Source organism: Periplaneta americana, chromosome 9, assembly GCF_040183065.1.
Source record: "Periplaneta americana isolate PAMFEO1 chromosome 9, P.americana_PAMFEO1_priV1, whole genome shotgun sequence".
Taxonomy (NCBI): Eukaryota; Metazoa; Arthropoda; class Insecta; order Blattodea; family Blattidae; genus Periplaneta; species Periplaneta americana.
The window spans coordinates 51,240,498-51,264,545 of record NC_091125.1 but is presented as its reverse complement, the minus strand read 5'-3'; the positions used below and the strand labels follow the sequence as shown (position 1 = coordinate 51,264,545).

At 35.8% G+C, this 24,048-nt stretch overlaps 1 protein-coding gene and 2 non-coding genes across 10 annotated transcripts in view; 2 read left to right on the top strand and 1 right to left on the bottom strand.

Moving 5' to 3' along the window:
* The window catches only part of LOC138705920 (sodium channel protein PaFPC1-like), a 120,588-nt gene that overhangs the window by 46,354 nt on the left and 50,186 nt on the right, over window positions 1–24,048 (top strand). For 6 of the 8 annotated variants that reach the window (XR_011333859.1, XM_069834692.1, XM_069834693.1 and 3 more), the window contains exons 12-18: window positions 354–607; window positions 1,623–1,796; window positions 4,405–4,567; window positions 8,897–9,084; window positions 14,236–14,431; window positions 19,668–19,769; window positions 22,727–22,983. Coding sequence is in view for 7 of the 8 variants with exons in the window: in XM_069834692.1 (XP_069690793.1) it covers window positions 354–607; window positions 1,623–1,796; window positions 4,405–4,567; window positions 8,897–9,084; window positions 14,236–14,431; window positions 19,668–19,769; window positions 22,727–22,983 (1,334 nt within the window). In the remaining variant the exon portion in view is untranslated. The remainder of the gene's footprint in view (window positions 1–353; window positions 608–1,622; window positions 1,797–4,404; window positions 4,568–8,896; window positions 9,085–14,235; window positions 14,432–19,667; window positions 19,770–22,726; window positions 22,984–24,048) is intronic. The other 2 variants (XM_069834691.1, XM_069834690.1) reach the window with 2 other exon arrangements.
* On the bottom strand, window positions 15,945–16,021 carry TRNAC-GCA (transfer RNA cysteine (anticodon GCA)). Its single transcript has one exon. It is a non-coding gene; the product is annotated as a tRNA-Cys (tRNA).
* Window positions 16,071–16,147, top strand: TRNAC-GCA (transfer RNA cysteine (anticodon GCA)). Its single transcript has one exon. It is a non-coding gene; the product is annotated as a tRNA-Cys (tRNA).

The following is a 24,048-nucleotide window of genomic DNA, read 5'->3' as shown; positions in this document are numbered from 1 at the left end:
AAATATTTTTATCAGACTTGCCAGCGAATAGGGATTGCTAATCCACCGTTCACGGGTGCTCAATTACACTGACCGCTAGCGTTTGAAAGTGGAATCAAACGCATGCGCAAAAAATTACAGAGTAGGAAATTTCGCTCAGAGCAATGGAAAAGTATCATTTAATGACATGGCTTCTCAGTAAAGAGCGGAAACATTCAGACCTTTTTTAGTTGTTTTGAAAACATGTACTCGTACCATATGTTGAAAAGGTATGGTAATTTGGAAACGCCAAGAAAATAATTTTATATTAATATTGCAGACTGTATCTCTTGAATGCAAATATGATTACAATTGCCTAATTTGTTATTTGCTAGCAGATGGCGAAGACAGAAGTCCTGCACTAAAAATGAAACTCTCTGTGGTGTATCTGCACTGCAGGGAGTTGTTGTGTGTCTGGGAGTGTTGCTGGTGGTGGCTCAGGTTTCAAGACTGTGCACGATACATCGCTTGCAATCCCTTTTTCAAGCTCTTCATCGTGTTGTGTATTTTGGCCAACCTGATCATTATGGCACTATTCCACTACAATATGGAAAAGAATATCAGGAAAGCTTTCATGAATGGCCGTTGCGTAAGTTCGCTTTTGATTATTATTAATTTTATTTTACAGTTGTTTGTTATATGCCTGCCTTAGAGGTTCTAATTTTAATAATAGTTTTTTTTTTTGCTTTTACGTCCAAAGCATAGGGAAATATTGTAGTTCTACGAGATATTGATTTAGAGACTTTTACGAAAATTCCTCCTTAAGCTACTGAGCATAGTTTGTTCATACTCAAAATCAACGAACCATTTCATCAACAAATATGCACATGAACAACCATAATTTTTTAGATTATTTGAAGTCTTGTGCCAAAAATTCACGAAGTCTTAACATAATAGTACACTCAAATGGAATTTTATTACACAAGATAGACTAGCCTATAGCCTATATATTGTAAAATTAAGCAGTATAGATCTGTGTTCTCAAACTGCTCTGTTCAGAGTAACTATAGAGAATGAACCGTAAGTAATGTCATTAATTTCAAGGAGTTATTCTTTGAGATATTTCAAACAGAAAAGTTAAATACAATTTTGCTCGTTTTTGCTTCATTTTCTAGATAAAAATAATTATATATGAAACATTTCATAGCGTGGTTTGAAAAAGCCATTGATTTTAATTCCAAATATGCTCAATCAATTTAAGAGAGCAGTGTATTATAATAAATTATTGAAAGAATTTTAGTTTTGTTCTTTAAATGTGTAGGAACTTGATTCGAATAAATATAACTTTTCGTTCTGCAAAGGAATTTTACAATTTAATGGTATACATTTTTATATTAAGATACTAACATTCATTTGGAAGATAAAGCACTAGCGAGAATTATTTTATAGAATTTGTAACTTTACCTTCTCAGTTTAAAGTACGTAGTATATATGTTATTGGTTTTGGTCAAGCAGGTTGTTTTGTGTATCTTTTTTGCAAACTTTTTATAGATACTGACAATGGTAACTTCCGAGGGTTTAGTGTGTTATTTGTAATCAATTTCACACATATATTAAAAGGAATTGCAATTATATGTCAGTTTTCAATTGATTTCCTTCTCTAGTTTCTTGCAGTTGTTTTTGCCACTGAGGCCATGTTGAAAATAATATCAATGAGTCCGTATTACTACTTTAAAAGAAGAAAAAATGTATTTGACTTCATCGTTACTGCACTTTGTTGCCTGGAACTTGGATTTGAAAATGTTCAAGGTCTGTCTTTATTGTGGTCATTGAGACTGGTGAGTATTTATACTTAAATAACGGAGTATCACAATAATTTTAAATCACCATAGTTATTATATACAGTAACTAGACAGTAATTCTGAACACATACTGTTGTGAACTTTTAATTTACTAGCAAAATTGTATGACGTAATGAGCGGGTCTACTATGAAGCCATGTGTTGGCAGCAAGATGTTACACATAAAATGTATGATGTTATTCGTCTTAGTGAGCAAAGATTTGGGAAACTCGGAAAAGATGAATGGATTAATGTCTGTGATCATGAATATGAGCACTGTGGGCGAGAGTTAATTATTATAGAAGAGAGAATCGAGAATAGAACCAGTACAGAGTGTCTGATTCCAGCCGTTCATAAATTGTTTTAGGCATGACGGACAACACGACTAGGGGTGGACACACAATAATTTTCGTCGTTGAAATTCTCTAACTCGCAGCGCTTGTATTTTAGTTTAAGTAACGATTGTGAACAGCAAGAATAATAAACAGATGTAGGAGCGATGGACTAATCGATATATTAATTCATACGATGCGTCTCAGTAAAGAAACAAAAATATTTAGGACACGTGGATCTCTCGAGAATAGTTCATAGCTCTTAGCTAGGCTGATGTGTTCGTATGAACGTTTCGACTGCTTGAGAGGTTCGATATTCGGACTTACTTTCGTACTTTTTAATTTCGAACTTCTATTCCAGGTGATTATAGAATATTCTAATTAATACTATTTTAAAATAGAAATACACAATCCATCGTAACATCATATTATGAACCAGAATGTTCCACTGCAATAGCTATAAAATCTCGAATTCTACCGTCGGTAACCATTCACGGTTCGAATCTCTGAAGCTCGTAGTAGCAAAAGAGAAAGATAGCGAGAGAAGAATGAAATATAAGATGCTCCAGCAAACAAACTACGTCGACATCGCCCAACTCCATGAGGGTTGTTATTGATCTCGACCTCGCATGTCTTACACCATATGGTCTGTTCAACTATTTCTTGGTCGACTGAGGTTTTGACGTTCTCATGGCAGTGTCACTAGACGTGGCATATTTAAAATATATTGAAATAGATCAATAAATTGTGTTAAAATTCTGCTCTGCCTGTTCTTTAAAGATACGTCGCTTATTCCGAATAATATAAAACAAAAAATAAATTAACTTCAAGGATTGGATATAATTTGCGTATTAAGAAAACAATGTCATAAGAACTATAAGGAAAATAACTCGATAAAACATTAAACAAGACTGGAATACACGTTGGAAAGAACAAAGAAAATAAATAATTAACATAAAAGATTGACGATATGTGTTTAACATAAAATTATCATACAAAGACTAAAATTTGTAACATTCATATGTTGATGTCTGTGAATGTTATACCCACCCGATTCCGCCTATGAAACAGTTAAATACCTCCCACATATCTCGACTGTTATTTGGGCTGCCTAAGCAAAAATGAACGGCTTGAATCTGACATACTTTACATTATTAGTGGCAAAATTTTCTAACAATAAAATTACACTTTATTAGCTTTTTTGTTCGTTAGGTATTATTCACAATCAACAGTAAGTCTTTTACACGGATTCTGAGTGTACTTCTATTGGCGCGGAGACTGATCAGACAGTGATTGGGAGAAAACTTAGAAGTTAGCGACTCATTCTTAGCTTACAAGCAAAGATTTTGATGGGGCAGGTAGAAAAGTTAGTTTTTTCTTCCACCATGTTAATAATGTCAAAAGAAGTGCTTATACAAATTTTAGCCACTCGACCGCAATTACGAGGCCGTCGAGAAAGTGATTTTCCCTGGAGCCACTTACAGAAAAAAAAAAAGCCACAAGATTTATTGAAATAGATATAGCAATTGTTGCTCTATTTGTCAACATATCTCACACTGGAATTTGAGACATTTGTCATATCATTGAGTCAATTTTTGTATAATTGTGTCCGTAGAAGTGAGCCGCCTGGGATCGGAACCAGCGTTTGACAGCCGTCTGTACCTCTCTGTCGACCCCCTGATATGACAAATGTCTCAATTCCGGTGGGGAATATGTTGAAAAATAGCTCAATAATTGCTGTCTGTTTCAATAAATTTTTCCAATGAAATTGTTTTCTTTCTGTTAACGGTCCCTGACGAGCTTATTTTTACGGCCCTCATAATTGCGGTCGAGTGGCCAAAATTTGTGTAAGCACTTGTTTGACATTATTAACATGGTGAAAGAAAAAAAATAACTTTTTTATCTGCCCCCCTCAGAATGTTTGTCTTTGTTAGCATTTAAAATTTAAGGGTCAGAAAAAGTCCGTGACATTTATATCGTTAATGTTATGGGTTCTCAGTTCCATCTATGTTGAAGTAGAATAATATCCTACGAAAAGTTTCAGAAGTCTCATTTTTGCCGGCACACTTCCGTTTCTTTAATTTGTTTGTATTTTATTTCAGATCCTTAATATGTGAGCATTGTTTTATATTTTAGGACTAGGCCCATTCTCATTCTTCTTAAAGACATTCTTTTCTTCATTAATTGCATAAAATTTATAATGATGTCATATGGAAGTTTTGCATAGAATTGTCTTGTGGATTAACGTTTTTTTTTTTTTTCCATAATTTCCAGTTACGGATATTTCAACGAATACGGACGTGCCCATCCTTATCCTATATTGTAGCAATTATGCTGAGAATAACCAGTGCTCTAGGATATATCACTTTCCTGCTAATCATCAGTACATGTATGTTTTCCATTCTCGGAATGCAGTTGTTTGGCAAGTATTATTACGGTAAGTCTTTTCTGTTTCATTAGAATTTTCTTGAACATACATAATATTTCTGAACGTGGTCTATTATATACATATAATTTTGTTAAAGTGTTACCCAATGACGTGAGGTACAGATACAATTTGTGCGCTTGGCGTACGTCACAGCTATGTCATAACTCCCTACCCGCACTAGCAGGTTTAGCTGAAATGAAAACGTTGGTCGTGACTTAGCTAATCTGTTACACGTTAGTCCGCTCCGGTGTAAGGCACTGTTTGTTATCAGAACACTACCTGCTCGCAGCTCCCTTGTCTCACTCCACCCCTTCACCCAAGTTATGTAACGGTCATGCAACTGTCGCCAAGCACAGAGATTGGTCTCATTATCTTTAATACCGAAATAATTTTCTTCATTTTAAAAGGTACAGTATGAGGTCATTCCTTATATTAAGTTAAGTAGGTACTATGTGATCATTGTTTATTTATGTGACATTTAGGTTTGTTGGAAGGACGAAGTTTACTATTCCATTTAACAGGTCCTTTTTCCCAGAGAAAACATACTTAATATTCTATGGGAATAATTGAAATTCCTAACTCTTTCTTTGGAGGGTGGAATTTTGTAATTACAAATCCACGACCATTATAGTGCTGTATGTTCTTCATGAAGATGTACTTGTTTCATTGCCTTTTCAAAATGGTTCACAATTTTTTATTTCCTTTCCGGAAGATTTAGGTGTTTTCCTGACGAGAGATATAATAAATCTGTAATCATTGTTGCTCGTCAAATTATATTTGACCTCAAAATAAGTAGGCTAAGCTAAAAGTGCTGTTACTATTGTTAAGAATAAAACACAATGCAAGTACTTTCACTGATGATTGCTTTCCGAAACGCGATCGTTCCAGATATTCCTTAAAAGAGTCAGTCCATGATATGTCATCACTGGTGATATCAATAGGCCTATCTGTTGAATCTGGGATTTGCACAATCACTTTTATGGGCAGAAAGTATGAATCCCAGATTTGTTGAACAGTAGACAATGCGTTAAGACTAATTTTTCTCTAAAGTTGTTTTGGGCAGCCATGAAAATTCAGACATAGGCAGATTCGATCTCTTCCATTTATCCAAACCTTCTCCCTTGCTATCTACAGTGGTCGAAAAAAATACCAAATCGAGTGGTTTGGAGTTATGGGTAGAATTTGCAGATATCAGTACAAATTGAATGTTGCACTCCTTGAAAAACTCAATCATAAGTAAAGAAATGTGGTTAGGCAAATTGTCGCCAATCATAACTTTTAGATCTTTTAATTTATTCACGAAGTGAAAAAGAATTGCTAAAAACCAAGTCTCAAAATGTAGTCATAGCAAATCATCCATTGATGTTCCGATTATATCCAGCCCTATTAGTTCCTTCCTTCTTCCAAGTTCTATATATTATGTGTTACTTGTGTAAACCACAAAGTGGCAGCAGTTTTCCAGCAGCTGTGATAGATGCCATGACACTAGTACTTGATTTGAAAGAATGAAGTCCTGTATCCACCATATCTATTCGTCTCTCAGAAATTATTGATGTGTGAACACTGAGCTCTGGTAGTGATCATAGTTTGGTAGGTACTGTGTAAAGTTCGTAACTGCATATTCAAAATGAGGATACGAAGGAATGAGTATATAAAGAAACTGAATAACGAGCTTCTTGAAGAAGATAGAATAAAACGTCTTGATGAAAAAGATTAGAGTCGAAAACTAAAAGCAATGAAGTAAATGAAGCTCCCGATATAAATGAGAATTGGAAGAAATTAAAGAATAATATAATAAACGTAGAGCAGGGATGTCAAAACGCCTGCACTGCGTGCTCTCAAGAAACCCACAAGATTTCCTTAAGAGCGATAATTGTACTTTATCTTGCTAAAAAGTAAATCTTGTTGGATATGTATTCCTTGAAGTATAAGCACGCACTGTAGTCGCTTTGACATCCCTGACTGAAAGAAACAAGCATTGAGACTAAGGAAAGTGAACACAACACATACAAATAGAAATCGAATCCATAGTTTTGTGGAGAGATGAAAAAATTATCTACAACAGCTGGCTACGGACTGGAAGGTCCGGGGTTCGATCCCAGGTGGTGACAGGATTTTTTCTCGTTGCCAAACTTTCAGAACGGCCCCGAGGTTCACTCAGCCTCCTATAAAATTGAGTACCGGGTCTTTCCCGGGGGTAAAAGGCGGTCAGAGCGTGGTGCCGACCACACCACCTCATTCTAGTGCCGAGGTCATGGAAAGCATGGGGCTCTACCTCCATGCCCCCCAAGTGCCTTCATGGCATGTTACGGGGTTACCTTTACCTTTTACCTTTTACAACTGAAAGAGGAGCATATTTGAAATCAAAATCATAAAAACTCAAGAAGAATATAGGCCTAATAGATATAAATAAGTTAGAAACGAAATTAACAGCAGACTCATAAAGATCAAACAAGATTAATGGCAAGCTTACGCTACTAATTTAAAATAGATTTTTATGGATCACAGAACAAGATATGGAGAATGTTCCGTAAGCAGAGGAATGACGCTAAACAGTAGATTTATGAACGTTTATAAACGTTACAAAATATACGAAGACAAGTGGATAAAATACTTCAACCTTTACTCAGCGATGCTGAACTAATCATATAATATGGAAGAAAGATGCAAAATAGTCATAGAACAGACTGGCGAAGAGATCGAGATGTCATAAAGAAGTTGAAAGATAGGAAGTCATCAGGGATAGATAACATAACCATCGAGATGCTGAAATATGGAGAAAATTAAATAATCACAGAAACAGTTAAATTAATAAGCATATTTTCAGTAACTCAACCATATCCAATGAATGGAAAACATTTTATTTCTAGTTTTTAGAAAAGGAGAGAAATAATCTCCAAAATACTACAAGGTTATAAACCACCTCACTATACTTTTAAAAGTAGCAACGAAAGTAATAATACATAATAAATTGACATATCTTTTCATTAAGTGACGAGAAAAGAAGGATTTATAGGATGATCATGCATCGATGTCAATTTTATTGTCAAACATGTCACAGAGAAGGCATTAAAATACCGCAATCCAGCATTTTTATGTTTTATTGATTTAGAGAAAGTATTTGAGAGTTTATAATTAAACTCTGTTTTACAAATTTTAAAGTAGCAAAATGTATCAATTTGACTCGTCCCACTGACATGAAGACAAACAATTTCACAAAAATTAAAGTTGATTTAAAGCTAACAGATGAAGTTGCAATTAGGAAAAGAAGAAGAACAAGGACATTCGTTAAGGCCACTATTATTCAGTACTGTGTTGGATGAAATTATTAAAGAAACAAAAATTAAACGAGGACATATTATAATGGGCACAAAAGAAATCAATATAATCTGCTATGCAGATTACGCAGGGCTAATTTAAGACAGTAGAGACTATCTACAGAGATTACTTACCAATTCGCAATAAGTTGTAGAGAATATGGAAAGAAAATATACACAAACAAAACTATATAAATTACAATAAGTAAAACACCTCTACGGTGCAAATTAGCAATCCAGAATTCACAATTCAACAAGTTCTGAGTTTTAAATATTTAAAGTTGAAATAACAATCACTGCGTCACTGCAAAATGAAGTTCTGCAAAACATCATGTAGACAAGGAAAATGTGTCTTGTATGGAGATAAACTCAACTGCAAATAACGACTACTGGTTTGAGAAATATATCATATCGATATCAATGGTGGACTAACAATGTGTGCACAGCTTTTCAACGCTGTTCGAAAAAATCGACGCGTAGCGTCTAAAATAAACTTCGCGTACCTCAAAGTAGGCTACTGTGGTTAAACTTTTGCACAAACTGCTGCTGTTCCATTCGTACAAAGTGCAAATCATGCAAGCTTTGTTACCAGAGGACCTTTGCCGAAGTGCTGCATTTGCTGCAGACATTCTGGAAAGAATTGAACAACACAATGACTACCTTAAGTAAGTTTGTTTTCCTGATGACGCAATCTTTCACACCTCCGGAAAAGTCAACAGACGCAATATTCAGTTTTGAGATCGGAAAAGCGAGATATTGGTATGAAATCGGTCGTCGATTAGGATAGTGTCAGAAAGACTATGACTAGAAGAGATCTTACTGAAGAAGATGCTGAGGATAGAGATTTGTGGAGGAGCACAATTTCTTTGGATGAAAGATAACTACTATTTTGTAGAAAAATTCTAATAAAAATATTATACATATGTGTGAAGTTATATACTAAATTTTATCACAACTTGCAAAATTAAACGAAAGACGTGAAAGTAGTAAAAGCTAATACAATTTTGTAATTTATTTACAGATAATTTGGAGAGATTTCCAAGTGGAATTATTCCCAGAGCAAATTTTTCAAATTTTTACCAGTCTGTTATGACAGTGTTACGAGTGCTGCATGGAAAGTGGATAGAGTCTATGAAGGATTGCACGCTTATTGGAGATTGGACTTGTGCTCCATTCTTCTTAATAATAGCTGCATGCGGGAAATTACTCGTAAGTATCGAAGTTGTAATATGTGGCATATCCTTTTTATATATATCTGCAGTTGTGTAGTGGCACTCATAATTCAGGTGTGTCCTCGTGTGCCATTGCTGGCTAGTTTTACATACAAAATTCGTACATTATGTTAGCTTAACCTATAGCGGAATAAAAGAACAAACTCTATATAAATTTTGAATTACCGATTCGGAGTAAAGAGAAGATTAGAAAGATGTTTAAAATGTCTGAGTGGAGGACCATCTGAGCTAGAATAAAACAATAAAGTATGATGATGACGATAATATAATCTCAAAATGACGATCTCCTTGGGTGCCTCTTGCAACATGGTACCAATACACAACTAATTGTCCATTTCGAGCAATTCCAACACGAATATAGATTTCTAAATAAGTAATCTAATTTTGAGTCACTGACTTAGCTTAGGTGAAATAAGTTGAAGTCTAGATCTGAGGCTGTGCTCAGGCGCGGTCCTTCATATGGGAATATTGACAATATTTAAAATGTTTGAGTTGAATAAAATTTCCATGAATTCAATAATTTACGGTCTAGCTTAAAATTATTTTTATTTAAATTAAACTCATAGGCTATTTCGTTTTTTTCACAACTAGAATTATTGCATAACGTTAATATTATAAAATCGTTAACGATGGGATATGAAATTAAATCGAATTAAAATGTGTATAAAGAGATTATGTAAATTTAATTACTGACATTTTAGAATAATTTTGTACCTCTGTGAATAAAATGCAAACTATAACTTATTAAAACTGTTTTATACTCGTGGTGTTTTAACATCGAAAATACGCGAGAGTATAATCTCCAAACTTGTTATCTTAGCCAATACACCACGAGATGCAAACAGAATCTTTCGATAGGAAAGGAAAGGCGATTATTCTGTGTTAAAAGTAAAATTGGCACTGTAACTTCAAAGTAATTTATCGTGCTTATTTTATTATACTGTATTATCTTTGTTCTATAGTAATGAACTTTAACAGCATAAGTCCTTTTATAAAAGTTAAACTCTCGTCGAGCGTATAAGATTGTTAAAATAACGAAAGCACCATAAGAAAACGGGTTGCTCAGAAGCACATTGATGCAGTGTCAGTGAAATGCAAGATTGTTTATAATACATCATGAGTGGTTTTGTTTTGGGTAGGTCAGTAAATTGCCATACTAATAAGACACAATACGGAAAAAATATATATATTACGACGCGATAGAATTTGATCTTTCATACATCATTTTATTATTATGCAGTTTCTCGTTGAGTGCAAAAGAAGGCCTTATGGCCTGACTAACTGCGGGGTGCTAAAGGAGTTTGGGCTTCAAAACGAGGTAATTCATATGAAAATTAGGATGATAAAATACGGGCGATTTGCTACAAAGTTCAACAAAGAGAGGGCTGGGAAAAGGGATGGATTTATAAACTGCAGAGAGGGCTGCATCATATAGGAATGGGATGGGTATGGGAGAAAGGAGAAAATAACAGGAGGAATGTATGGCGTAATGTGAAGATGCGTTTAATTGATATCGAGAGGCAAGAGATTGAGCTCCAATGTTCGGAAAAGTCCTCACTACATTTACAATCAGATTTCATGCTTAACTGGGGGAGGTGTGAATACATAAATTCTTGTAACAAAGACAGCAAAACGGGTTTAGCGTGGCTAAGATTGGGGGCATGGAAGGGTAATAAAATTGTCAACGAAGAAGGGGAGAGTCTTTGTCCGCTTTGCAAAGAAAAGGATTCTTATAATCATATTTTATTACTGTGTATCGAACTGGAACATGTACGGAGAAAATATTTACCACCCTCGATGCTAAGTCAGAATAGGAGTTCGCTTGCCTGTCTTGACCTCATGGGGAATAGAGAATGGGAACAAAATACAGGATTGTTCCTTTTGAAGGCGAGGAAGATTAGAACTGCAGCTGTTGAAGTTTGCGACGCGAACTGAGGAAGGGATAATAGTATCCACCCAACTGTACACTTTTAGGTCTTTTAGGTTAGAATATATATTATAATGTGTTTTATTGTGCCATTTCCATTTTAATATGTGTGTTCTTTTAGAGAGTAGTTGGATGTAATCACAGATGGGGGGGGGGAAGATACAAGGAGGACTTGTTTCGGGTACAAAGCACGTACGGTCAGAAGACCCGTGCATTGGATTTTAGACAAAATTATGATAATATAAAATTTGTATGTATAATATTACTCAATAAATCCATCTATATACATACAGTACATACACACATACAGTACATACACACATACATACAGAACATACACACATACAGTACATACACACATACAATACATACATACGTGGTGTGTCTTAAAAGTTCGGTGAATGGTGTCATTTCTGAACGGCAAACTTGGCGCATGTGCTTGCAATGCATGTGACTGGCAGTGTAAACAGACTGCGACCAATTGAACGTAGTCAGTGTAGTGTGAGAGGAAGTGTCACAGCGCAATGGAGCAACGTGTAAACATCAAGTTCTGCTACAAATTGGGGAAGACTGCAACGGAGACACATGGAATGATGGTGCAGGTGTACGGGAGGGAAGTCGTGAGCAGAAAATGTGTTTAAGAAAGGTTTAAACGCTTCCGTGAAGGGAAGGAAACAATTAAGAATGAGCCTCGGTCAGGTCGGCCATCGACAAGCAGAACCCCAGAAATGATCGAGAAACTGCTACAAATGCTGGCACAAGATCGGCGACTGACTCTAAGATTGATTGCGGAGGAATTGGACATGAGTAAGGACACGGTGCACACCATCGTCCGCGATGATTTGGGTAAGCGGAAGATCTGCTCCCGATTTGTGCCGCACAAGCTCACAGACGAGCAGAAAGCAAAATGGATGGAAACTTCTGGTGATTTCATTTCCATGTGTGACCAGGATCCATTGCTTCTGAAAACCATCGTCACAGGAGATGAGACCTGGTGCTATCAGTTCGATCCGGAATCAAAAGGCAATCGATGTCATGGTGTTCACCGACTTCCCCGTGACCAAAAAAAAAAAAAAAAAAAAGCCGTCTGCAAAAATCCAAGGTGAAAACACTGTTGATCGCCTTCTTTGACAACAACGGCATCATCCACAAGGAATTTGTTCCTGCAGTCAAACCATTAATGCTGCATTTTACCAGTCCGTTTTGAACAGATTGCTACAGCGTATCCGGCGGGTTCGGCCAGAGTTGCACAGGACTGGAAAATGAATGCTGCTCCATGACAATGCACCTGCACACTGTGCGATCCGTGTGCGCCAATTCCTGGCTCAGAAGATCGTTACTGTTCTTGAACACCCTCCGTAGTCCCCTGATCTGGGTCCTGCGGACTTCTTCCTGTTTCCCCGCTTGAAGGCGGCCATGAAAGGTGAACGTTTTGCGGACGTGAATGCCATCAAAGATTGTGTGACAGCCGTTCTGCGATCGATTCCACAGGAGGCCTTTGCTGATAGTTTCCAGAAGCTGTACGAACATTGTCAAAAGTGTGTTGTAGCGGGTGGCGACTATTTTGAAGGGCAATAAAGAAAATTTGTTTGTATATTTGTTTTGTTTGTTTTCTGATAGCATTCACCAAACTTTTTAGCAATGGATCCTGGTCACACATGGAAATGAAATCACCAGAAGTTTCCATCCGTTTTGATTTCTACTCGTCTGTGAGCTTGTGCGGCACAAATCGGGAGCAGATCTTCCGCTTACCCAAATCATCGCGGACGATGGTGTGCACCGTGTCCTTGCTAATGTCCAGTTCCTCTGCAATCAATCTTAGAGTCAGTCGCCGATCTTGTGCCAGCATTTGTCGCAGTTTCTCGATCATTTCTGGGGTTCTGCTTGTCGATGGCCGACCTGAACGTGGCCCATTCTCAATTGTTTCCTTCCCTTCACGGAAGCGTTTAAACCTTTCGTAAACACATTTTCTGCTCACGGCTTCCCTCTCGTACATCTGCACCAACATTCCATGTGTCCCCAATTTGTAGCAGAACTTGATGTTTACACGTTGCTGCATTGCGCTGTGACACTTCCTCTCACACTGACTACGTTCAATTGGTCGCAGTCTGTTTACACTGCCAGTCACATGCATTGCATGCTGTGTATCAATTCTCCCCAAGTCTCTGAAGAACCATGCGCATGCGCAAGCACATGCGCCAAGTTGCCGTTCAGATATGACACCATTCACCGAACTTTTTAGACACACCACGTACATACATTACATACATACATACATACATACATGCATACATACATCAGTAACTCCATGCACCTTAACTATTCGATTTCATGAGAGATTGGCTGTCTAAATGTGTGTATATATGCAGAGTGTTTTCGGGCTGGTGTTACTAAGTTTCACGGATGATGGGGAAGGGCACATGTATCAATTTGAGATAAGAAACGCTGGTCCGGAAATGACTGAATCGAAAATTATATGCAAAAATAGTTGTGTGGAAATGAAATTGTAATTTGGCACTATGTGCCCTCCTTCCCTTAACCTTTGGAACAGTCGTGAAAAGATGATATTGACTGAATGTCTCCTACGTAGGTGCTTGCCCGATACAATCTGTGAGCTTACCTACTGTTCCCATTGATTCATCCTTATACGAAAATCATGTCTACATATTCCGCTCTCGTGTACTCTTCCACTTCACTAGGGCTGATCGACTGGACACTGCAACTTGAACACATACACTGCTGTCTACAGACGTGCATATCAGGACCGACCATGTCCGTTACACATTAAGCTATCTTCATTGCTTTAGTGTAGTTTCCTGTCCCCACCCCTCAGACAGCGCACTGAACGGAATACTATAGGTAGAAAACGTAAAAAAGGTCAGATGAATACAGTATGTGTAAGATGTACAGATAAATACACATAAATAAGGTGTACAGAGGAATAAAATTATTTCATTTCCACACAACTATTTTTGCTTATAACTTTCGACTCAGTCATTTCCGGACCAGGGTTCCTTATCTCAAATTGATACATGTGCCCTTCCCCATCATCCCTGATTTTAGTTAAAGATATGTTAATTAGTCCTATTTTGTCGGAGAGAGTTCGTTCTAAAAAAATACACTCGAACGAATCTAACTGAAGTACAAGAAATATTTCAATAGCCATGTAACTAATGCTGTATTTGAATGTGGTCTTTGCAGGTACCAAATATAATTTTTGCCTTCGTGATTACAACGCTTCACTCATCATATCTGTGTGCCCCGAGAGATGATGATGATGATGAAGACACCGGAGCTTTTGAAATATATTCTCATATGAAAAATATCTTTAAGAAATTTAAAAATATATCGAAGAAAGCAATAAAGATGTGCCGAAAATCGCTGAACAGTACACCAGGTATACGATTATCTCTTAATGATTTAAGTAATCATGTTACACCTCAGTCATTGGACTTAATTTGTATTAGATATTTTTTTTATTAGATTAGTACAGGTTTGTATCAGAACTACTTAACTCGAACTGTATGCTACGAAGTGAGTACTTGTATAATGTGTGCAGCAGCAAGTGTTCGGGTTAAGTGATTTGTGCTCGTAAAGGTAAATATACACTACATAATATTTTACATATAGCACATTAGAAATCTACATACAATACATTACACATACATACGCGCACGCATACACACTTACGTAGGCAAGCAAAGAAGCACACACACTTATCAGTAAGTTTCAGATAAAGTAGGTGTATCAGGATAGGCTGTATAGCCGTATAGGATAGGACCTCCACTTACATTAGTAAACAATACCCCCTTCCACTAGCTAAAACACTACCTGATGGAAAGAGAGCTCCCCACTCCTAGCTAAAACATCAGTGAACTGGCTGGGGAATAAGCGACCACTAGTTAATGTTTTAAACAAAACGCACGGACCAAGGATGTCTATCCTGATAGTTACTTTATCCGAATCATACTTATCAGTTATCTATCACATACCATTAATTTCGATTCAGTATTAAAATTGATGGGGTGAGAATGATACAGTCCTAAGCCACACAGACAAGATGTCGCAGAAAAGCATTTTTTTTTTAATTTACAAAGATTTTTACAAAGATTTTATTGCAAGCAAAAATTACATATAATAACAAATATTTTACAACTATTGTAATACTCGTATATGAATATTCTTCAAAATTCGAAATTGATTACCAATCTCATAGTAAAATAGCCTACATATTACAATTTGTTGTATAAATACAATGTAACTGGGTCACACCCGAAAAAGCAAGATGCTTGCGGTCGGGTGTGGCCAAGAATGAAAAGTGGACAGAAGGAGAAAAAAAAAATAATAATAATAATCACAACTGTGATTAAACTGTTAAATGTAATTACACATAAAGTTTAAAAAGAATAAGAATAAAAACAAAAACAAACAAACGGTACCCTAGCCTACAGTATACATAAACATACTAAGTTAAGAATACAACATTGTTAAAGTGGCAGCAAAAAATAAATGAAGAATAAGAATTTACATCATTATAGTTTTAAAAACAGTTCAAGCACTTGTTTTTTGAATAATGTATTGCTTAATAATAATTTTAGTTTAGGATTCCTCTTTATAAAATCATTATATAATCTTGGATCGTAATTAGAACTGTGCCTTAGACCTGCTTCAGTCTTACATTTTGGTTCAATGAGGGGGAGCGAAATATTGTATCTTCTTGTGTTGTGGCCATGATCGGATGATAAAAATTTAGCTTTATATTTATGGTAGTGATCCAAAATAGTATACATATAAATACATATACATCACATATTCATTATATATGAGGTCTCGCCTACCTCATTGAATATTACACGACTACTATGAAGTAGCCAATGTGTATTATCATCATTTAATTCGAGAAAAATTCGTTCCGGCACCGGGAATCGAACCCGGGACCTCTCAGCTCTGCGCGCTGAGTGCTCTTTCCAACTGAGCTATGCCGGGACACGATCCACATTACAACGAGAGGAGTTCGGCCGGCACCGTGGATCGTGTCCCGGCATAGCTCAGTTGGAAAGAGCACTCAGCGCGCAGAGCTGAGAGGTCCCGGGTTCGATTCCCGGTGCCGGAAGGAATGTTTCTCGAATTTAATGATGATAATACATATACATACATATAAATATAACTTATATTGAAAGTTCTTAGCCTAATGCTATTAGGTGCGGTGTCATAATTTCTTCAGCGTATACTTACGTCATTTGTTCAGTAAATTTTATAATATTTTACTAGTAGCTTCTACATATGTAGGCCTATAAGAAACGAATTCGTACAAAAACTATTTTGTTAGAAGTGTGACTTTGAACTGTCTCATTATCACCCCTTTAAATTGTTATTGTTGTTGTTATTGTTATATAATAAACATTTTATTAAAAGTATAAGCTAATGACAGACATAACTGATCAATCTAAATGAGACAAAATGCATCAAATATATAATTAAATATATTAACAGGTTAAATTTGCGGTATATAAGCACTATAAGAAAGAGACTACTAGACACAAAATATGGAATATCGTAATAGAAATATGAAAAATTCGCTGGTATTCAATTTGTGCTAATAATCGTTTACCAACTACTGAAAATTTTGTGGACACATTGAGTACATTGTGTTGCATATTATAATAACATTGAACAATGGTGTGAATGATATAATGTAGTCTGAATTCTAAAAAAATTACTAATGCACGTACCAATGCATCTCAAATTTTCATCCCATTTTGAAATATTTACAGTTAATACTTAATACTGACTTTTTATGAAAAAGATTTATTATTTTTGTGAACCATAAATTAAGCCTATTTTAAAATCCCTGTAACCCAGCGACAGTATCCATTAGAGATAATGTCGAAGTACAGAAATTGGCCAACAAGCTATGCACAATATTTTATTATTGTATAAATAGTGGAATAAATCTTATGTAACCATAAAGCAGTTGTTGTAGGTACGTCTGTTGCTGTGTTTCTGTGTGCAATGGCAGGCTCTCAACTCCTGTTATTCCGTCCCAACTCCATGAGCGTGGCTATACTCTGTTTTTATAGAGAAGGAAGCTTCCCACCATTGACTTTAAAAACGTTAGGGAGAACTTTGCCAATCAGTAACAAGAGGAATTGCGGGTGTGCTACTTACTTCCGTATACCTGTGTGACAGGATGTGCCTACAACACCTTAACATTCTTTGTTATCCTCGCTGAGTCTAGGCCTGCTTTTAACCTAGTTAAGTTCAGTTATTAAACACGTCATTTGCTCGTACAATTATTTTTCATTCAAGATTATGGATATTGTGATTGGTGTGCTGGTGCTAGGGATGCTTAGTAATTACTTTCTATTTAATAGATGGTAGAGGACATTACTTATTCTGATACCAATGAAGTCGTGTATATGTATTTACTGAGCGAATATTGCAATGCAAGGCATGGAAGACAATAAATTTCCGTTATTCATGTTTTGAAGACAATACATGAAGCGATATAATATGTCCAAAATTGCGGTATATAGTTAAATGAAAGAGAAAAACATAAAAGACCATCCGAAAGCGTATTCGCGACTCTTCTGCTACAACATTAGACACATTTAATCAGCAAGCGCAAAACGGATGGTACTGGCTTTAAATAAATATGGCTTTATGCCCAATTTAGATGATTTTTGCCGGAATCTCGCAAAGTACGAAACGCTACAAATTAATTCTCTCTCACTCGAAAACTTGGGTTCGAGTCCTGGTGCCGGAAAGAATTTTTTCTCCGTTCCACCCATCCTTCATCATATGATAACTCAGATTTCCTGCACTGAAATATCATACATACTTCGATACATCATAATAACAGGTAATTGCGTTTAAAGAAATTTGATTCGATTGTATGTACGATTACCGGTTACTACTTTAAAAATTATAGTGGGAGGGAATTATTTCCAATTAGCTGAAGAAAGTGCTTATGGTACGGCAAATGGAGTTGTTTTAAATCATTAAGTTGATTTGTATAACGGAAAGTTTTTCTTATTCCCTTTGTTTGCTGAATAATTACCGGTAATTAAAATTAAATCATAGAGTTTAAAAACAATAATTTTTTATTTATTCCGTTTAACGTAAAATAGACATACCGTATCGTATTTTCTGTTTTCTCCTATACAGTTTTAAATGTTTTAAAATTTTGTTTTTATAACATGAAATAGGAATCATTATTGTTTATGTTCTCTAGAACATTCAATTGAAATGTGAGTGTAGAAATATTTCTTTAGTTGTGATTTTTATTTAACATTTTCCAAGTTCTTTTCTTTAATGTGAAATGGATATTCTTCTGTCTCCGTTCCCTAACACAGTTTAAACACAAAAAATAAACTGTTTGTCATCTGTATTTTTTCTTAAGATTTTAAAAACAATGTACATGGAAATGACCTCCCACTCCTCTATTCAAAACAAGCCAGATTGTTCAGAGCAACACAAAAACATACTGGGCATTCCCTACAGCGTTGGACGATCGCATAATTTATGTCTCTTAAAATACACGTTTTCTTGAAAAACTAATTGAAATACAGCAGAATGGTGTTCGACTTATGTGTTGCTCTGTACTAAAGTAATCTTCCACCAAAACAAATAACATTACTTATGGTTCACCCTGTATAGCTCACTTCGGGATTTCATCACAGAGGCCTATCTTAGGCATATGTTTCCTAAGATCACAATACTGGTACCTAACAGAATATCCTATTATAATATGAAACTGTCATTTTTAAATTCAGTTTATTATTCGTCAACTTCGCACAAGATATTTAGGCGTGATCACGCTCTGCCCTCAGCCATCTTTTCATTATTATCAAGCTAGATGCTCTGAAATTCCATAAAATATTCCTAATTAAACAGGAATATTAGCATCGGGAGGGAGTTTTAAAACTACTCGTTCCTGTGTAGATTTAACTTGTTTTAATTCAATGAGCTCTTCTCGAATATTCATGAATTCAAGTTTATACGAACTACTTCTGGCGAAAAACAGGGAATGACTCCCCAGTTGAGAATAAAGTCTTCCTTTTATGTCTTGTAAAATGTCAGACCAAGAATATCAGCCTTATATCTGTTGGCAAAGTAAATTAAGTTCTTACATCTTATATTATTGTATATACATTCAAAATTGGATTTGAAATATTCTGTGCAGTTTTCATTAGGGTATAATATTTCTAGAAGACACATAATTAGCTGAACATCTAGAGTGTCAGCTTTCAACGCTGGTAACCCGGGTTCGAATCCCAGTGGGTGCACGTTGAATTTGTGATGAACGAAGACTGTGTTTGCGGTAAGTTCGAAGCCTCCGGTAAGTTTGCGCGGAGTATTCCTATTTCTCTACCAGAATTCCACCACTGGTCCATTAATCATGATCATCATACAGTGCTACGTAGTTCGCCTCCCATGGTGCAGTGAGGGCAACGCCTATGGCGGCAAAAACAACTATAACTTTTGTACGTTAGTCATTGTCTGCAAACAACAGTTGTGGACGCTTGAGTGAATGACACGAAGTCAGGTACCTGCCATTGGATAAAAAATGCTTTTAGAAAGTAGTCTCATCACAGATTTGAAAGAACCTCGTATATACATTGGATTTTCAGCAGGTAAAATTGAAGCTGAGGTCCAGGAAAGTAGAAATGGAGCTGCAATTCAGGAAAGTAGAAATGAAGCGGAAATCCAGGAAAATGAAAACGCCGAACAAGGTAAGACTAATATGTTCGGGATATAATGCACCTTCTGTTCTGGACCTGAAAATGTGAATCATGCGACTGTATATTCATAAGAATAGCTATTCAACAAGGAATACACGTCTTCTCTTCTTTCGCTTCATTTGTAATATTAAAAACTGAATAAGAGAGTTTTAAGTATTTAATTGCTTAATCTTGTCTAGCTCTTATGGGAATTGTTATTGATCGTTTAATAACTGTGAAACTGTGTGTCACAATCAGAGCTTCAGTCTGTAAAAATATTTGGAAAGACTCGCCTTTAATGTAATAGCTTACATAAGAAACGATACTGAGTTATGTTTTCTGTAATTTCTTGTTTCCGACAAGTTGTCTAATTTGCCAAGATTCTTCCTGCCTGCACCCAAGACTTTGTATTGTATTGTATTTATTAACATTCCATGGTATTCATACATGCTTACAGCTAGAATATGGAACAAGTCAAAAAACTTAATACTATTATAAAATCTTAATTTATAGTCACAGTCTAGATGAAATATATACAGACGAGATTTACAATATAGTCTACTAGTACAACACATAGTTTTAGTATCAATTTCATGAAGTGTTATTGAATGTCATGAATTGACCTACAGAATAGAAGGCGTGAGAAATTAGGTACTTCTTTAATTTGGCCCTAAATAACATATAACATATAGCTCTTGATTGAACTCGTTCAAAGGAGATCCCAGACTGGTTAATAAAGGAACTAGTTCATTCGACAAGTAGAAAGTTCCTTCTTTCTGTCATGATGATATTCATGATGCTGAAAGTTCTTTCACACTTGGAAGATGAAATTGGTATAATGTTAACAACATGGAATAGAGGATTGAATTCTCTAGGTGGTTTCCCTATGTCAGTGTATTTTTCGAAAGCTGTTATACACCTCCTATCTCGAAGTTGAAATAATTTACATAGATATGAAATGCTTCTTTCACCATAAATGATGTGAAAATCTGATGGTCAATTCTTTTTAAATAGCACCTTCACATTTTCTATGGGACTAGCGTCACTTTCAGTTTTCCTTGGAATCAAATCATGTTTTATGTAACGACGCTCGCAACTGCCGAGGTTATATCAGCGTCGCCGGTGTGCCAGAATTTTATCCCTCAGGAGTTCTTTTACATGTCACTAAATCTATCGACATGAGCCTGTCGCAATAAGTACGCTTAAATGAAATCGACCTGGGCCGGGATCGAACCCGCAACCTCGGGCACAGAATGCCAGCGCTGTATCACCTGCGCAACCGAGGTCAACCAGTTTTGCTTGATGTTTTATTGTTTGTTCATGTGATAATCTGATTACATTTTGTATCGATCTGTTGTCGAGATTTGTTGCAAGACTTCTGAAGAACTGAGGTCAGATTATTTCTGAAACTCATTAGTAGTTTTATAGATAAAAATGCTTAAATTTGTTCTGAATGATTGCTTGTAATTAAACCTTTACATATATCGTCAATTTTCTGCCTATTTTACCACGTAATGCTGTTTTTTTAATAAATAGCCAACGAACTTAGATTTCAAACTAATAGTGTTTCATCTTAACCAGTAAATAGACTAGCTTCCATGAATACAAGTCACTCTACAAAACGAGCACACAGACAGGCTTTCTGGGATTCCGCCTGAACTGGGCTTAAAAAACCCGGGCTGAATGGGCCAGTCCTAACTTTTAACTTGCTCTGCAGCTGCGCCGGAACCCAAGCCTGACGGCAGGCAGTTACGGGCGTGATATTGTCTGCTTTTTTTCGGTGTCTGTAGTACACTCCAAGTATTTGAAGCTGTCCACTTGTTCTACTGCCTCGTTTCGAATTCGCATGTTTACCTTCTTTATTTTTCTTCCGATAACCATTGTCTTCGTCTTGTTTGCATTTATCTTCATCCTGTATAGCTCACAGCTGTCACTTAGCTCCAATAGAATATCTCTTGGTGTAGTCTCCTGCTAATAACTCCATATCAGCAAATTTTATGCACTTTATTCTTCTTCCTCCTACTATCATCCTTCCCACGTTCTCAAAACAGTTCTTCACTAAATCCTCCAAGTAGATGTTGAATAGGGTTATCTAGAACACTCGAGACTGGGATACCGAAAATCCATTTTGTTCTCATGAAATCCCATTACTACATGATCAAAAGTGTGTGTTTGGTTTGCGGTTAATGCGCGAAGAATAGTTGGCTCCATATTTTTCATACGAAACAGATATCGTAATCCGGAGTTACAATATTAATGGAGGATATTTTGAGCAACTTTCCGAAATTCAGATAAGATCCTTTTCATGTTCTTAATTAAATAATTAACTTTGCAAAAAAATCCTCAGTCTCTCCGGGAATGAATAATTCAGTGCGTTTGGGAGGATGTAAAAATTTCAGAGGAGAAAATCCTTCGAATTTCGATCGGTAATTCGCACACTGCAGTTAGTGCATCACTTTATGCAAGGAAATCAGAGAAATACAAACCGAATTGATATGAGTTCTGTGTAATTATTGTTGTTGTTTTGTTTTGTCCGAAGACATTAATACCTAATAATATAATTTGCCACAGTAACAAGAAATCACCCACCGTTGTGGCTCAAGCGGCTAAGGCACTGCCTGCCGATCTGGAGTTGTGCTCGGGCGAAGGTTCGATCCCCGCATGGGCTGAGTACCTGGTTGTGTTTTTCCCAGGTTTTCTTCAACCGTAAGGCGAATGTCAGGTATTCTATGGCGAACCTTCGGCCTCATCTCGCCAAATACATCTCGATTTCAGCACTTCCATCGACGTTAAATAACATTGTAGTTGATATAGCGTCGTAAAATAACCGAGTAAAAACAAACAAGAAATCACGCAAATTGGTCCACACAACTGTCTTCACATGTGTGAATGACGAAAAGTCTAGTACCCGCCATTAGTTAAAAAAAATTACACTACTTGGTTAAAGTAACCTTCTGCTTTACTTCCAGAACATAGAGAAGAGGTAACTGAAGAAGAGGAGGAGGAGGAAGATATAGTAGATCTATGTGAAGTGCAAAGTATTTATAATTACTTAGAATTTCCTGATTGTTGTCCTACAAAATGTTATACAGCATTCCCTTTTCTTTTGGAAAATGAATATTCTACTTCCTGGAAAAGTTTGAGGAAGAAGCTGTACATGCTGAATGACCATGCATATTATAAGAGAGCATATTTTGTCATGTGTGTGATTAGTTCTCTTACTTTGGTGAGTTTCTTACTTTGACATTAAAACTAATCACTAATTACATGTAAAAACGTAATGTGATGAACTGATAATTAATTGCAGTAAATTATTTTGAAAGTTATGTAAATAGAAATAAATAACATCCTGGTAACAATATTTTTCATGGTACCGGTATCTGCTTATTGATTAATTTGTAACACAAGTTATTGAGCAAATATTATAATAATTCCAACTTTTCATAACCTATGTATGTTATCAAAAATGATAATTTATGTTATTAAAATTAACATTTGAGCCAATGCTGGGCTTATCTGCAGTTTAAGACCTAATTACCGGCACCATTTTAACACAGCATGACCTCTCTCAAAAGTAGCTTTAAATGTTACTTGGTTTATTGACAATTTTCGTATATTGCCATTGATTTTAAGGCATAAGACTCATTAGTATTCAAGCTATCGTTTTTGTAAACTTTAATCATTGAAATCACACGCAGTCATAATTTACTTAAGGCTAGAAAATTGAAAACAGGGTTAGCTGATATTTCCTCAATAAAGTACTTAGTTCTGAGGATTTTGATACACTAATATCGTACAGAAATTTTCTCTCAACATAATACACACTGTATTATTAAAATAGATCCACGTTCACCAGAAGCTAATCAAATCTTGAAAGTTGAATCAAAATAATAAATAATACAACATTAAAAAATGTTAAATTAGTTATTGAGATCTCTTAATCATAAGGCTTCTGTCGCAAAACCACATATAAACATAAAACATTGTCATAATTGTCTAAACGTGCTCAGAAGACTTGTAAACTCTTGTTTCTTTGTAACATACATACATACATACATACATGAATCATTCCACGTCAAATCTCACAAAATTATACAAATTTTGACCTTCATATTTCGGATTGTGTTTATATTTTTTTTACCAACTCTATGGGTCTAATAAACCAACAAGTGTATTTTTATTTCCTCCTAAGTCCACATGTTTTTAAAATATTACATGTTAAAATTCGTTAAAATGTCGCACAATGCAACATTAAAAGCGTCATATTTCTGACGATATTGATGTTAAAAAT